The 17,834-nt window shown below is 31.6% G+C and overlaps 1 protein-coding gene across 11 annotated transcripts in view; it reads right to left on the bottom strand.

Annotated features, from left to right (window-relative positions):
* Positions 1 to 1,690: 1,690 nt before the first annotated feature.
* The window catches only part of LOC134278343 (sodium/calcium exchanger 2-like), a 51,870-nt gene continuing 35,726 nt past the window's right edge, over positions 1,691 to 17,834 (bottom strand). For 9 of the 11 annotated variants that reach the window (XM_062760658.1, XM_062760664.1, XM_062760659.1 and 6 more), the window contains 17 exons: positions 16,468 to 16,563; positions 14,660 to 14,701; positions 11,658 to 11,797; positions 10,955 to 11,054; positions 10,238 to 10,265; positions 9,202 to 9,384; positions 8,625 to 8,787; positions 8,254 to 8,377; positions 7,869 to 7,998; positions 7,507 to 7,521; positions 6,159 to 6,249; positions 5,953 to 6,034; positions 5,047 to 5,169; positions 4,767 to 4,842; positions 4,470 to 4,623; positions 4,070 to 4,245; positions 1,691 to 3,461 (listed from right to left, as the gene is read on the bottom strand). In XM_062760658.1, coding sequence (XP_062616642.1) covers positions 3,327 to 3,461; positions 4,070 to 4,245; positions 4,470 to 4,623; positions 4,767 to 4,842; positions 5,047 to 5,169; positions 5,953 to 6,034; positions 6,159 to 6,249; positions 7,507 to 7,521; positions 7,869 to 7,998; positions 8,254 to 8,377; positions 8,625 to 8,787; positions 9,202 to 9,384; positions 10,238 to 10,265; positions 10,955 to 11,054; positions 11,658 to 11,797; positions 14,660 to 14,701; positions 16,468 to 16,563 — 1,858 coding nt within the window. In that variant the 3' untranslated portion in view covers positions 1,691 to 3,326. The remainder of the gene's footprint in view (positions 3,462 to 4,069; positions 4,246 to 4,469; positions 4,624 to 4,766; positions 4,843 to 5,046; positions 5,170 to 5,952; positions 6,035 to 6,158; positions 6,250 to 7,506; positions 7,522 to 7,868; positions 7,999 to 8,253; positions 8,378 to 8,624; positions 8,788 to 9,201; positions 9,385 to 10,237; positions 10,266 to 10,954; positions 11,055 to 11,657; positions 11,798 to 14,659; positions 14,702 to 16,467; positions 16,564 to 17,834) is intronic. The other 2 variants (XM_062760657.1, XM_062760663.1) reach the window with 2 other exon arrangements.

Below are 17,834 nucleotides of genomic sequence, written 5' to 3'. Positions count from 1 at the left end.
CAAATGTACAATGTAGCATGGGTAAAAAATGAAGTAAAAAGAATACTTGTTGACCAAAATATCCAAAACTGGCAAAGTAATGTTTTTAACTCATCAAAGGGTGTAAATTATCGTATTTATAAAGAAATACTAAAACCAGAAAGATATCTCGTTAATCTACCTAGAAAATTTTCAATTTTATTATGTAAATTTAGATGTAGCAACTTTAAACTCCCTATTGAAACTGGGAGATGGTTTGGTATTCCAAGAGAACAAAGAATTTGTACTTTATGTGATTTTCATAAGATTGGTGATGAATTCCATTATGTCTTTGAATGCACACAAAAAGAAATTAAAGAGGCTAGGTTAAAATATATTTCAAACTCTTTTACATGTAGACCAAATATAGAGAAATTTAAACAACTTTTCACAACAACAAATTGTTCAGCATTGAAAAAATTATGTAAATTTTTATTGATTGTCAAACAAATTATAGATAAAAATAATTGACATGAACTTGAACATGATACTTTGTACTGTTTATAATGCATGTATTATATTTTTTGTATTGTGTTTGTACATTTTCCTACCTCCTCTCTACAATGTATGTTTGTACATTTAAGAGAATAAATCATTGTCATTGTCATTGTCATTGTCATTGTCATTGTCAAAAAAAAAAAAAAAAATATACATGCACACATCACTGAACACGGACTGACAAAACTGGTGAGTTGGTTTTGCTTTCTCACATTTCACCTCTGAATTTTAGTTTTATTATTTTTCATTAATACACAACAAAATATAAACTTTTCTTAGGTATAAAGTTTACTTTGTGAAATTGCAAAGATGTGTCAATTAATCACGTTTCAAAATTCAATAGTTTCATTAATTTCCAGATAAAAATAATTTTTTATGATATTTTTAAATGAAATGCTTTTTATATCAACATATCAATCATTATATTTAAATACAGAGAACTTTAGAAAACATTAACTTCAAATCTGTGTCTAATTCCTTAAAGTATACCCCATTTCATGCATAAATAGGGGATGGCAAGACCATCCCAGCTTTTTCAGAGCTAATAAATATATTTCATACACTATTATAAAAAGACTTTAGTGATCCTCGCCCCTCACCCAAAACACTGACCCCCTTTTCATGCCTCATTTGCAAGAAAAAAAAAGCATAAAATGAAATCAAGCAGTCTATTAAAAATGTGCTTGCTAATTTACAAGATCAGGTGAATGAGGTTTTTTTTCTTTTGCCATCATATCAAGCATTGAACTCATGTATCTGTCAAGTAAAACTCATGCAGATCTTATTTGTATCATGTTTCCTCTGTATAGTATACTTCATTATATATATATATAATAACTGTATTTATCTTTCATAATGAACACTGGACAGTTAACAAAGCAAATCAAAAGATTTCAACCTACAGAGTTCAAGGCATTCACTGAGTATTGTACATCAGATTCTGTGAAATCAGATTCTCTTTCTTGAAGTATATATGTATCTCTATAATTTTTTTTTTTTTCAGAAATCCATCACTTTCAAATTTCTTTTCCGACATCTTCATTGCCGACTTCCATGAATTTATCACAAAACATACTTTATCATTTGTCACAAAGCAGATAAACTGGGACCAATCTTGAGGCATTTCCATCCAGTATGTTGTCAAATGTCAGAAAATAAAGATAAAACAAAGTAATACAGATAATATCAAACTTTATTATCATTTTTTTAAAACTCACTTGAACAATTCATGTAGACAATACCTATTTTTTTTTTAAAGTTTGGAAACTGTTAGATCAAGCCATGAAATCAAGAAAAAAAAAACCTCTCTACAAATGTTTTGTCACGGAGTCGTTAATAAAAAGCACACACACCAGAGTGAGTTATTTTGATGTATCTGCTGACGATATAATACTGTTGATGTAATCACATTTTCTCCTGTAGGGAAAATTTTTTTGATCAGCAGTTGAAAAATTGAGATGATAAACATCACATAACAGTTAAATACACAAAATACTTAGAGAGATGAAATTCACTAAAATTAACAACACAAATAAGAGAAGAAAGAAAAAAAGATTATCACAACTTAAGTGGATGGTTAATTAATGCTCAACCTTGGAGGCAGAGTAACATTCATATATTGTTAGTGAAGTATGAAATAATCTATTGGTGTATGTTTTTAATTTTTTGTTCAGATAAAATCACAATTATTTGGTGTTTCCATTTTAACAGATATTCATACTCATATTCTAAAATAGCAACTATTTTTTTCAATTCTGCATCATAGTTTTCATCATTACATTTCATGGGGTTGGGAGGAAAAAAGACTTAAAATGTTGCATTTCACAAACAAATAACAATTTAAGCCATTCTTTATCACTGAGTATTTGGTGTAAATAAAAACAGCATGAATGAACTGGTGATCTAAATTTTAAAAAATTAATACTAAAAATGCATCACATAAAAATGAAAATCAACAAAAATAAATTTCAATACTGTAAATATCACATGCATTTTTCTCTATACCATGCGTAACAATGAAATACTGACACACAAACAAATTCATGTGGCTTTTGTTCAAACACTCGCAATCACATTTGGCTTCTAACATGGAGAAAAAAAAAATCTGTACATAAATTAATGAAATAATAAAAATGTAAAAAACAAAAATAAGAAGTTATATTACTAATTCTAGTAACAATCTCCTCTAAGCAGCACGATATCAATCACCATGGGTAGGTAATGTACAGGTCAATAGAGGAATGTATATAAACTCTCATTTATTTATACAAAAATAAAAACAACAAAGAATTTATCACAGTTTGGTTCTTTTTTTTAAAACTAGAGGTTGGGACTAACAGTCTCTAATATAATAGCACTCTAAGATGTAACAATATCATCAAGTTATAACATTTTTTTTTTCATAACATAATGCTTAAGGTGTCAAAATTAAAATACCTTCTTAAAATCATGTGACATCTTTAGCAAGTACATGTATAATTTACTACCTCTATTTACAAATAAATTCTTCTTCACCACTCTTTGAAATGTTCAAGATGTATTCCTCAAATTAAAAAAAATGCAAAAATGTCAATAAATTCGCACACTTGACAATATTACATAATTATCAGTTTCGTATGATAAATTAGTATACATATGGAGCAGATTTTTTGTTCTCTCTCTGGTGAAGAATCCAACAACCATAACAATTAAAACCCAACAAGTCCTCGCTGAGATACACCATTACAGTTTCCCCCTGGTGGCCTCGGCTTCAATTATTTTTAGCTCAGTTTTTGGCACTCACATTCACACAGTTATTTATACTGTCCACTTCACACCTCCCAGTCCAAGATGTCGTACGCCTTCAGACTGGCCAACACAATGTAGATCACCCACATTAGGAATAAGATCAAGCTGGACCCCCACTTGATAATGGGGTTCTTGCCTCCGAGTTCTCCCCCAACAAACTGTAAATTCATGAAATTATACATAAAATACCACCAACCACACTGTAAACATACTTTTTTCCCACAGGATCATAGCCACTGAGTGTATTCAAGTGTTCTGTTCAAACTGTGGGAAAATAATAAAGTGGATTTTTTTTTTTTTGTATTTCCACTGGTTGCCCTATTTGGATTTTAAGCCTTATTTGTGACTTCGTATAGAATGTAATTCAATCCCACATGGAATAAAGTATGTCTACAGTACATAATACTGTAGATCACTATATTTTCGCGACACCTTATTTTCCCAAGATAATCATCGACTCTTGATAAGCGAGACAAAATTTTCACGAATTGTGGTTCTTGCTCTATATTATCCTAAGAAATACTATTATACGCGAGAATTAAATTTTCGCGAGTGCACTCTCTCGCGTAATTACGTGAAAATAAAGTTCTCGTGAATAAAAAGTGATTTACAGTATATGAAAAATCTTAAAGATAATGTTAATTGATTCTATTAAAAGGAAAAATAATTTTCAATTTTTTTCAGTATAATCTATTGGAACAACAAGCTATTCAATCCAAAAATTGATTACCGTACCCATCAATGCCATGAGAAATTGCTGTCTTACCTTTCTCCTTAAAACAAGGATGACAATACATAGAGCTCCTAATGTAGAAAAGATGATGACACTCTGAGTTAAGTTGCCAGTGGGCACTTTATATGTGGTTCCAGTGGCGTAAGCATACATAGTACTCAGAACCCAGGGTAGTCCCAGACCAAGGAATACATTCACACTGTTACTACCTAAAAAAAACATTGACATTATGGCTGAGTTATTATGACAGATGGCTATTCTGTTCAGTAAAAAAAAGATTAAAAAAACCCAAATTTAACAGCTATTGAGACTGTAAATGTGAAAATTAGGTAATATATAATTACTCTAAATAAGCAATACAAAAGCTTAAGTAAATATCCCCATACCAATGCATTTACAACATATATGGTTTCTTTTATGTGATGCAGTGTACCTGTTACATTTCCAATGGCAGCATCGGCATGTTCATCCTGAATGGCTGCCGTCCGACTGGCGAATGTATCTGGTAAACTGGTTCCCAAAGCGATGATTGTTATACCTGCTACGCTAGTCTTTAGACCCACTACACAACCAAGCAAATGCCCCAACTGCCAAAGAAAATAAATACAGTACACCTGATGTATTCAAATGTGTGAAATCTTACGGAAAAACACATCATAGCAATTTCAATGCTTCAATTTTCTTCATAGTTTGTTACATGCATCTTTCTATAAGTTTTTAAATGACCTACCTGTTCTATAACTAATGTGAGTAATGCGATGTATACCAGAGAAAACACAAATGCTGGCCAAGCACCTAACAATGTCCTACAATAATAAAAAAAAAACATGAAAGGACCACAGACTAACTCTCAAATTATTTACATGCACTTTTCTGTTTCTTTAGCTTTAAAAAGAAATTAACCTGATTTTTCTGCTTTCAGTTAGATTTTTGAGATAATTTAATTGTTCTACACAAATAGAAGCACCAAAATATCCCCATTGTTCTGTTAATATAGCTTTATGGCTTACGTTGGTGGCACCATTGCTCCTAAAAGTTTCCAGAAGAAGGTGAGGAAGTGAAGTAAATAGTCCATAAATGTTGGAGGAATGTCATTTCCGTCGTCATCCTGACCCCCCTCTATAGACATGGCACTGGAAAAGAGAAATTGTCAGATGAAGTAGGTTCACTGATTCAACATTGATATCTTACTCATGCAAGACTCAGTCAAACCACACTGATCACTAGTATCTTTCAAATTTGAATATTCTTGCCCTTCTTTCTCAGAAATTACTTGACTCACAATTGTAGTTCTCTTCTGTAATACCATTGAATTACATCTATAGAATGCATAGCAACAAAAAATAATTTGTGCGATACGCATTATTGGTATATATATGTACAGATTTCTTCATCTATCCTGCGATATATACAGTTAAACTTTGGTATCTCATAAATTGATATCCCCACCAGCATGGATATCTCATAGTGATTTGGAAGTCCTGAGTTTATCCATTTTAAACTCACATCTTAAATCCTAAGTTACCCCCGTTTTTATTGTCCAAATTGAGTTTGAAATAACAAGGGTTTCATTGTATTGACTTCTTGAATGCCCTGCCCATGTTACTGTATTGACTTACTTCTTGAACTGCCCCGCCCATGTGGCCGTATTGACTTACTTCTTGACCTGCCCTGCCCATGTTGACTGTATTGAATTTTTTCTTGAACTGCCCTGCCTACATGATATATTGACTTACTTCTTGAACCCCCAGCCCATGTGACGGTATTGACTTACTTCTTGAACTGCCCTGCCCATGAGACTGTATTGACTTACTTCTTGAAGTCCCTGCCCATGTGACTGCATGGACTTACTTCTTGAACTGCCCTGCCCACATGACTGTATTGACTTACTTGCACATGTGACTATATTGACTTACTTTTTGAACTGCCCCGCCCATGTGACTGGTTCTTCCTCCTCCTCCTCTTTGATAACCTCTGCGATACGGTCCTCTATGGACTCTACAACAGCAAGCAAATCATAAGATTTTCATTGAATGCTCCCTTATCATATAAGAGTGCAAAAATCCATTTCTTAATGTTATTAAAGTCATTCCACAATTTTGATTCAGTTGTTCATATTTACCTTTATTTATATGACAGACTACAGCACTTCTGTGGCCTATTTTTGCACCCAGACTTGGATTTTTTAGAGCAATAACAAAGTTTTTAGATCCCTGAAGAAAAGAAAAGTGAATTACGTAAAGGTATATTTATGCATAAAGAATTCATGGACATTTACAATGACATATTAAAATATATGTCCTGTGTAATGTGTTGCCAATAAAAGGAATTATGAATAAAGCAGCAAAAGAAATTCAAATAACTATCCATATAATTTATATAATATGAAGGATTCTTTGTAATAGCATTAACAATTTTGGCATATGTATAGAACTGGCTTTATTCTCAGAGGAGAAAGCAAAAAGTATATAGGTTTTGGAGAACATATTTAATAAAAAGATATCACATGCAAGTCTTTTCCTTGGACTCTCCATAAACCTGAACAGTTTGTATTAGCTTCTTTTTTTTATTATTATATATTGATTTTTCGACCTTTTTTCAGCTTCAATTTGAATGTGATTCCTATGAGAACAAGTAAATCATTTAACAGAACTTTAATTGATTTGATGAAAATAGGAACATCAGTAAAAAAAATTATAACAAGCAACTATCTCTGTTGACTCTCGATATTCCACCTTTTTGAAGCACTGGTCCCATTTATCCTCCATTTTTTATGCATATAAAAATTTCATTTGGTAAATTATCAATATATAAACTACAGTAGCTAGGAAGATCAAATATTGTAGATCTACGATTTTGAAACAAGTATGTCTAATTAGACTAGTTTGTCATAAAATACACTAAAAAAATGAAAATGTCATGGAAATACAATTTATTTATGATTAATCAAATTCAGCAAAAATGCAACACTTTGTCTATCCTGCTTCAAATACTGTATTTATTGCTAGTAATTGGTTTTTTTCCAGTTAAAATCATCAAAACTGTACTACACGTATGCTATAAGTGCTAGTATTAATCAGATTGCTTTATATGTTAATTCTGCAAACCACTTTTTATTTACTACTTTTATTATATAGCACAAATTAATTTTCTTGCAAAAATAAGGTGTGAAAATTTGGTGATTTACAGTAGTCTAAAGTGATAAATTTAATTGATATTAGCTTCAAAATGTTATATCTCAGTTTAGGATTTCAGTGCTTAAATTGACATCCAAAACACCACTTACATGTGGTAGAGGGCAGTGTTATATTGAGGGACAACATGCTTGTAATCTTGTTGATTTTTCAAAAATACACTGTGTGTTAAAATTAATTACAAGACAAATGGGGACAGTGCATAAAAAGGCGATATTAGGGGTAATCTTTGAAGAACAACTAAAATTGACTTTAAAAGCAATCAAAAATATTTACCATACTTGGTAGATACTAAAATAATAAAGTTTACAGAAATTGCAAATAATTGGTTTTTAATTATTTATCTAGGAAGCCTAAAGGTACATGTACATGCTATATGGCATAAATATGTGAGAATATTTTGTGGTAATTTTTCATGCTGCTACTCAACTTACTGGATTTTTGTACCACTACAAATTATTTTTATAAATGAAAAAGTAAAACTACCAATAAATTAACATGCTGAATATTATATTCTTTTACTGGAAGCAAAAAACCCAATGTTTAAAACAATACATCAGATACAACATTACAGATATATAGCTATGATATCAGGATCACCATTTTTACACTTTGATCTAGTGATATGAACCCCGTACCTTGGCCTCTTTATTGATTTTGACCTCTATTGTTTTGCTGGTTTCTTGGTGTTTAAATTCTAGAGTGCCTGATGCCTGAATGTAGTCCACATCTTTGGAAATACTAGTCCCGCCTACTGCTGTGCCATCACTGCAAAAAAAAAAAAAAATGAATGTGTACAAGAACAAATTATATACCACAGAATACTTGTATGGCAATTTAGTAAAGGTCTTTTCAAAATCACTATTTGTTACTTGACATCTGTGTATATACAGCTCATTATATAAATATGTATTAAAACAAATCATCCTGAAATATGAACTCAATAATTTCAGGATCAGAAGTACATGTACCATCTCTATTAATTAGTTATCAAAGCATACAAATCAAATAGTGAAATCTTACATGGTGGAGTATTCCATTGTGACTTTGCCATCTACACCATACTCTCTTAGAACCGTGACCTTTACTTTCCCAGAGGACAAATCAGCATAGACGTGTGGACTCTCAAACTGAAATTCTCCAGGTTCTACAAAAATGGGTATAGATTAATTCTAAAATTATGATTTAAAAATAGGGAGTAAATCTCATTTGTGGACAATTTTTTTTTTCAAAAAGAATTTGATGATTTGGCAATGTACACTCTATGGTTGCAATGAACATCCCTAAACTGTACAACTATGCACGTATCACTTACAATTCATTAGTTCAAACTTTTATGGACTTCAGCCATTGGTGACAAAAGATTTTCCTAATCAAGATAGAAAACAACCTACCATCGTCATCCACAATGGTGACTCTGGTCACACTAGGATCTCCCAGTGATGTGCCGTTTGTCGCATTTTTGAGAATCACGTAAAAATCGCAATCGTTCTCAAATTGGTTGTCATTGATGATATCAAGAGTGATACTCTGTCTGTATTCTGTGTCCTTGAAAGTCTAAAACAGAAAAAACATGGTCATTAATGATCAGAAAAATTTCTCGTTAATAATTGCATTAATTATGTTCCAGATGTTTATTATGGCTATGCATAGAGCCACAATCTTGAGCAATGTTAGCCTAGCTGCTACATAGGGAAAAGCTAGCATTAGTGGAATATGATAGCCAATATTTATGCTAGCCAAGACAAAAAAGCAGGGAGCTCATTAAAATTGGAATAGACTCACCATAAACAATCGTAGCAAGACCCCTGCTTTAATTGCAAAGTTAAACTATTTGCACTTTGAAACCTTCTTGAAACTTTCCAAGTGGAATATGAAACACTTGTAAACATTATCAAATTTAAAGTATTCTTTTTTTTAAATTTCAACATTTTTTTTCTAAAATGCTTGCTGCTCTTGATGGATACTCACCAAGGTACCATTTCTGTATTTGAAATCTTTGCCAGCCTTTCCAGAGCCCTCCCTGGTCTCAAATTCCACAGTGACTGTCCCTTCAAAGACCTGCTCCATGTTGTTTTTGCTTGCAGGGTTGGCAGTGGCAGGGATTGATGTTGGTTGTGTAGAACCATTCTTAAATGCAACAGTGTCTCCATTCTGTCAGAAATCAGTAACAATATACAGTAAAACTTGGATATATATATACAGAACTCAGTTATAAGGGAATGTTACTTACTGGCCATGGTAAAGAGACTCGTGAATCTAGCTTAGAACATTTTGCAGGGTTCGACACTAACAGTGGACCGGTGGCCTGAGTCCACCAAAAAATTGGAAGGTCCACCAAATGTTCTGAACTAGGTGGACCCTTAGTCCACTTCAAAGTTAAACACTGTAAAAAAACAGTGAAATTCTGGGGGGTTTTCTTTAAATCGGCATTATATAGTTCCTCAATACCTGCATTTTGCAAGAAATAAATATAAAATGTGTCCTAGGTAATCAAGGGAACCTAGCGACGAGATATATTTTGCATGTAATTTGATGACTACAATATTAACAATAACATTGAGACGCAAGAACATTCAATACGGACCGTGAAAGAGAAGTATGTAAAACTCATGCCCAAATTAGTCAGTACATAAGTTAGTTTCAAGCCCCGTGTAATGACTCGTTCATTAATTCAAATATTTATGAAGGTCCACCAAAATTTGAGAAGGTCCACCAGTAATTTCTGACGAGTGGACCAGTGGTCCACCAAGATAAAAAAGTTAGTGTCAAACCCTGTTTTGCATTGTCTCTTATACAGATTTAGAGCATCTAGGTTTAAGGGAAGCTAAAATTCAAGGTCCAAGTCAGGCAAAGTGACTTATTTCAATATAACTGAGTTTTACGGTATAAATAAGGATTTAGATAAATCTTTGTAGCAATAAATACATCTTTTATTTTATGAATTAAATATTTGCTTTCTCCTTAAATGTTTTTCATGCTGTACAGTCCATTTTCAACTACTCACCATAATCTGTGCTTTCATGCCAGCTTTCCTGTTTATGTAAAGAAAGGAGACTTTATTTGTAATAGTACAGATTTCAGAATTAATCTAAAAAAATGCTTTTTTAATATTGACATTTGTTTTCTGATCATTTAAAGCTGAAAAAAAAAACTGCAATCCATTTTATTTATCCAATTCCAAAGAATTCCTAGCATTATCTACTTGAATTATACACAAAACAACATATGGGGCAATATAACAAAATCAAGGACTTGCAAGGAATTTACAAGTTCTCCTTCCTATGTGTTAAAAAAATGCAGAATGTCAAATTGTAAACATTGTGGTTCTCCACAATGTATACAAGATCTTAATCCTCCCAGAAACTGTTGTTTCAGACTTCCACAATTATTTGCATAATGCACCTTTTCTGTTTATATGCTTACAAAGAAATTAAACAATAAAAGTTTCAGATTTTCCTTAAGGTAATTAACACTTCAACATGATTCAGAAATAAATATGGTCTCTTTTTTCAAACCTCCAACTTCACACTACAAAGCACTGAAGTCTGGAATCATAGGGAGATATTTATACAATAAAGAATTTCACCATCATTGAACATATTTTCTTAACTTGTTGGAATGGAAGAACATGTCCTTGAAAAATAGAAACATTGAAATGTCATGTAAGTAGAGGCAAGAAACTGTGCTTTACATAAGAAGAGGGTTAAGTACAATCACTTACGGCATGTTTCGATGAAAGAGAACATCAATAGTCAGTTTCCCAGCACTCTCCAGAACGGCATATCTGTCAGAGGCAAATGTGAACTTCCCATACAAGTCCCCTAGAAAACCAACAGGAAATCTAAGTAGCATTTTCTTTCTTTGTAAAATCAGTTTTTCATATGTTGACACATTTTTTAACTTGGAAACATAATAAGACACTATAAGCAAACCATTTTATTGTCTAGTCTATAATTCTACACAGGAAAATTCATTTCAGAAGTTCTTATATAATTCATTAAATACTTCAAATATTTCAATGCTTCAGAACTTGTTAAATAAAAGTGAAAAGGCATTTAATAATCTCAATTTTTGGGATTTCATAAAACTTAAGAAAGCATGTAGACATGTACATAAATTACAGCAATCATCTTATCCAAATAACAAGAACAAGATATATATCATATACAGTGAAACTTGTCTTGTCCAGATATTGTGTATTCCAAAATCTTGCCCAATATGATGTTTACAATTTTTTTTAATTCCTTTAAATAAATTCAATTGTTTAAAGTGTTGTCCAACCCAGAATGTTTTCTAATCCAGCCAATTTGTTGGACTCTTTGGTGTTAAGATTAGATAAGTTTCACTGTACTGTCTGCTTATTGTGAAGACATATCTTGTTCCCAAGGATTTCCCAATGAAAATTAAATGTAATAGAGACTAACCTGCAGGCATTTTTCCCTCTTTGCTAGCCTGGTTGATGCTCTGGACTTGTTTGACCAATTCAGCAAACCTAGCAGACTTGTGGCCACTACCGACCCTCTTTTTGGTACCGGTCATTGCACTGACCACTGCATGCCGGAATCTACAAAATTGATTCTCAGAATATCATTTCAAATTCTGACCAATCGTGGTTCTCTTTTGAACAATTATGTATTAGTAAAATAGAGTTTTGTTTTATCCAAGATAGAAAGTGACTGCATGTGCAAAAATAAGTTAGATTTACATTTTATATGCATAAAGGAGAGGATGATTATTTAAGATTAATTGAAAGACTATTCTGAATATGAAATTATGGATACCACTACAACTCTCTGTATACTACGCAAATAAAAACTAAAAATTGCCAAGATGTCACAGTGGATAGCACTGATCAAGCAGAATCAAATCATTTCACCTAATCATACTTCTAAATTGTCTAATAAATTGATAGAAGCATCAAGGATCCAATTCATCAGTCATGCTAAAGAAAAACGCACATTGTCTTGTGCAGATTCATGACACTGTTAATGGTCTGATAATGTTGTAACTTGAAACAAGGTGAAAATCAGGGCTATTTATTGACAGCTAGCTAGGCTGATTCCAATTACTTTCCATGCTATTTTATATGTCTCAGCTAAGAAAATGTCCTGCCAATTAAAAAAGTCCTCAGGTTGTTCATTACAGAGACAGAAATTAGCCGTATATATAGATAAGTCTAAAGACACATTACTTCCTATCCTGGCACTTATCGTTAACTTGGCAAGGCAATGATTTGATGCTTGCATTACTACTTTATGCTGCAGGGTTGAGGGTTAGAAATTTTTCAAATTATCTTATCTATATAAATAGTCATTTCAAAGATTCTTTTAAATTTTATTTTTCCTAGCTGTTTAACCATTTTTTTCATAGTAGCAATATCTCACCTAACTCTATTAAAAGAAATCTTTCTGTTACGAAATGAAACAAAATAAGCCATATCAGCTAGCAAACTGATATGTCATTTTTAACAATTGAACAGAATACAATGTTAACTTATGTAATAAAAATTAATCAGATATAGATGAAGGAAAATGTATGCATTCCTCCTCGTTGTAACATACCAGTTATCTAACTGCTCTCACTGAAAATTACATACATGTACATGTCGTTTGAGAGTGTTATTATTTTTTTTTTTTTTAAAAAGTAGGTATATGCATTAACTTAGTGATTAAAATAAGTACATGCAAAAAATTGATACTTATCCTATTTCTCAGTGGAAAATGAATAATTTAGCATAATTTGGGTGGACTATCTTCACTTTAAGTAAAGTGAGACATTAATTTAGTGGTTCCTTGTATTTATTTTTTTTCAACAGATTTCTTAAAGTAAAAAATTTGACATTAAATATCATAAAGAGAATACCAAAATAACCGCCCCCTTTTTGCATTTTTCTAAGCGCCCAGGGCGGTTGATAGGGATTATACGGTAATCTGGTACCGCAGCTGAATGTAAACAAACAGGCCAGTCTGGTTCCCTCTCCTGCTTTACCTCATATTGTAGAGAACTGTCACTATATGCCTTACATTTTTATTATGTAGTTTTCAAAGTCATTACTACTAATGTTTATTTTATATAGACAAATTTTATTATCTCAAAAGCGGAAAATTTGTTTAAAATGGCGACGCGTACATAGCGTAATTTAATACCACGCGGAAAAAAGTAGGTATATGCATTAACTTAGTTTGTAAGTACATGCATATGGGTGAATGTGTTCAAGCATGAACATTAATTGAATTACAGTCTACTCCAGTTATACTGAAATTACAATATCATCAAAATTGAAATGTGAAAAAAAATTTAATCTGGATCATTAGCAAGCTATCAAAAAAAAAAAAAAAAACAAACAATCAAACTTAATAAAGACAGTTCATTACTTATATATATTACATATTTTAACTCTTTCCATTAAAAACTTACAGTCAAACCTCAATATCTTGTAATTGATTGGAAAAATATAACAGAATAAAAAAGGTTGAAATTATAGAGATACTGAGGTTGAAATACATGATTGGGAATCTAACAATCATACACATGTACTTTAGTAGACATATTTATCCATGGTGTTTGAGATATTGATGTTTAAGAAACTGAAGTTTAACTATATTTGAATAAGTCAGTAAAGCTTTGTTTGTTTATGCTGATTATTACACTAATTAGGAATGAAATTGTTCAATTTTCCCAAATCTCCCAAAATTTGTAAAGATTGGACAACTTCTGTGGAATTACAAATTACCAAGCAACCTTGAATCACAGCTGCTCAGGGGCACTTCAAGACAACCATTATACAAACAGATTATCAGATGGGAAGGCTGATAATTCCCTTGAAATAGTGATAATTTTATATAAAGAGACTTCAATTTAATCTACACATGTACTTTATTGCAAATGAGAAACTGGGACTGAAGATGAAAATTTTTATTTTCAAAATATATGACAATTTTAAAAATAAGCAATCTCAACATAAATGGAGTAAACTGTAGTACACAAATCAACATTGTATTCACAGTGTGTCTTTATGATACATATACACCATATATACATATGAGACAGTTTGATGTTTTTTATGGTTTCAATGTAGGTGAATAATTCTGTGATAAACTACACGATATTGATAGATATTTTAAATATCAGTACTCATTATAAGGCAGGTTTATTTCCCTTTCAAGTGCTTGCACAGCCTGAAATGATTTCTCATACACTCCTTCAATATAAAATAGAGAACTCAGAGAAACAAAACAACGAAAGTTCAAGGAAGATAAAAGTAAATAATACAAAAAATAATCTCGTGGAAATGAACTACAGCTAGCTGATTTAAAACAGAAACATGCATGCAATCTGCTAGCTCAGTGAAACACTACAGAACTCTGCTAGCAGTAAATGCTATACATGTCTGCTAGCAGTGTCTTAGCTATTGAGTTTTACATACCGGGCTCTGTTCATTATACTGGTGCTGATATTTTTATGATTTCTACACCATAAAACAACAAATTAGTTTTTAAAAATCAACAAAAAAATCATAAGATGGCTAAGTATTTTTGCAAATTAAATGATTAAAAATTGGCAAGTTTCAAGTTCATGCAAAAGCCATTAATTTGACAATCAAAACAATGAGTAATGTTGCTTAATTTCCCCCTTTGCTTTAATTCTCAATATTAATGAGTAGACAATGACATCATAGTTACAAGCTCAAAACAACAATGACTGAAGGAATAAGCTGCAAAGTTCCATGTCGTCTGAATAAAATTAATTCATTTAATATTCATTATGTCGACAAAATTTTCTTCAAAATTAGTTAGCTAGCTAAAGCCTTTAATGAGATTATATCAAATAATTTTTTTATGATTTTGTTATGTATATATATGTTACCCCCCCCCCTCCCCCAGCAAAATTAAAGGAAGGAAAAGCAATTTATATCATACAATTAATCTTAAACGAAACTCTTCAATTTTAAGTCATGTAATTTGCAATCATACTGTTCTACGTACACTATATTATTTAGTTTAAACTTCCCATTTATTTTCGAAAAAATAATAAACATTAAACATTCCTGGTAAATTGTAATTTTTAAACACAATTTTTTTTTTTTATAAATACATGTAATAAAATCATGCAGAATCCTATGTAAAGAAGAACAAAAGATATTAATTAAGTACTACAATGAATATACTGAAAGGACATTTTAAAGGACCACATCAGATTTCTTATTTCCTATAGATATCAGATCACACTGTGATCTACAAACTTTGAAATGCTGCTGAGAGAAGCAACAAATAAATTTTCCTGTGAATACTATACTTATTAACTCTAAGAGTAATACATTATATAAATGCTGAAAAACTATGAATTGTATTTAAAAATTGCCAGTTTAAAAACCGAGGGTATATTTCTGATCCCAGAAATAAACCAAGCATTATTCTCCGATTATCAAGCACTATAGCAGCAAATCCATGCTAAGTAGGTTATTCATAACAAATTAGTGTTAGCAGTGCAAACTGTATACAAGTTAGTATTAATCCTTTTAGACTTGAAATGGTGAATTTATTTTACAATCGAAAGCCGTGAATAAGGAGTGCAATTCTATATCTACACGAAATTCGTATCTGATATAACAAGAAATGAATAGGGTATAGGTAACACAGATTAAAGATATAATCTCCTTGTCAGACATAGTAAAGGGCTGCTCTAATGTGACTTGTCTTAATTACCTGGTGTAAGAGTTTCCTGAACTGTTACAGAAAACCTACTTATATTATGTATACAATAACAATACACAACTCCAAATCATCTATCATAATGCTTAATATTAGTAATGGTGTTACATGTATCTCTATCCCATAGTCTCACTCTTCTATTCAACTATTGCTTTGGAATCTGTACACATACATGTAACTTTGTTATCAAATTTACCAGGCAGTACTTTTATTTCTATGGTAATATCACATCTATCATGTCTATAGTTGCGATAATTAATATAAAGCATCAAATTTTTACAGCATGTTCTACAAATGTGTACTACTTCATGATCCTATTTCAATCCATCTCATAGACAATCTGACCAATTGTGGGATAACACGTACCCAGCGATACCAGACAGCAACAAAAGGCATGCAAAAAGTACTTATACCAAAAACATTAACGTTACAAGTCTGACAAAAAGTACATTATACACATATATAGATATACACATTTAAAGGCTCCATATCCCCCCTCTAACTTAACATTAGGCTGTTTTACCTTGCTCTGGCAAAGGACTGCTGGGGTTCCTTGCTCCCCTTCTCCATCTTGACCAGTCTGTCCTCTGCATTAGATTGATCATGGTCTTTCTCGTGACTGAAAGTACATACATAGACAAAGAATATGAATTTTTTTGAAAAATCAATTCTTTTAATTAAAAAAAAACTTTTTCAATCTCCTTTGCTGAAAAACTTTCAAAAACTTCAAAAGAAACCTAGAAAAATAACATGTGACCTCAACTATTAAATGGATACAATTGATGAATATGGAATAAAACACTTATATGTCAATATAGAAATTTATTTTTTTTCTGAATACTTCAATAAAAATTTGCAAAGAATTGATTTATTGCTATGTACCTTAGTGTTTAAATACATGCAGGATAAATCATAAAGGAACTTGGAAAAATTTTCCTTGTATTTATAGTTTAATTATGGAAGATTATCCAAATTGCAAAGTCAGACCTTGACTCTAATTATTTTGACCAACAAGATCTGTATCCATGTTTGTGACTATATAAGTCTATAAATTTCTAAATCCCTTTAGAAGGGATTTCAATACACCCCTCTGTATATACCAATATATCTGATGATATCAGGGTGTAATGTAATCATCCAGCATTCAGGTCAGTTGTATCTAAAAACAAAACCTTGCCAACTTCTGAAAGGGCACGGTGGGCTTCTTATGCCTCAGTGGGACCGAAGACAGGGGAATAATTACCTCTTGTAAAGAATATCAATTAAATCACAAGACAAAGACCCCAGTGTCCCAAATATTACTGGAATTAATCGTTCTGATTATGGAGAGAGATGGGTATACTTGTTGCAATGGAAGGCCAGGGTCATTGTCTTGCTGGAAATGCAAAATCTGTCACTACTTTGGTCTTCAAACACGCTTTGTTGGTTATCTAAATTTTTAGCACAGCTTTTTTCAAGGCTTACGACATAGTCCACGTCACGAATGCATAGGTTTCAAAGGATGGCATAGATTTTAATGAGATATTATATACCAAAGTAAATGATTTTTCATGAGGTAATTGCTCTGGGGCACGTTTAATGTGACTGCACTTTTAAATAAAAGCTAAGCATTCTTGGGTGGTTTGCAATTAATATTTTCATTGATCTTTTAAGTATTTCTTTAAATATCTAAGTCATTAAACATGTTTACAGAAAACAGAGCAAATATCAATTAATATATAGATTTCAATTGTTCCACTTTACCAATAATAGATATTTCTCTCATCATGCTCTTAGTATTATGTACATGCAAGGTTATATTAAGTATTGGCCATCATTGTTTAATCTAATAAGTCTTATCATGCATGTAGTAATATCATTCAATACATGTACATGCATACTCATGGTATC

The sequence above is a fragment of the Saccostrea cucullata genome, unplaced genomic scaffold (assembly GCF_032062105.1).
Source record: "Saccostrea cucullata isolate Sc308-1 unplaced genomic scaffold, CSIRO_AGI_Scuc_v1 ctg300, whole genome shotgun sequence".
Taxonomy (NCBI): domain Eukaryota; kingdom Metazoa; phylum Mollusca; class Bivalvia; order Ostreida; family Ostreidae; genus Saccostrea; species Saccostrea cuccullata.
This window is presented reverse-complemented; position numbering and strand designations above follow the sequence as displayed.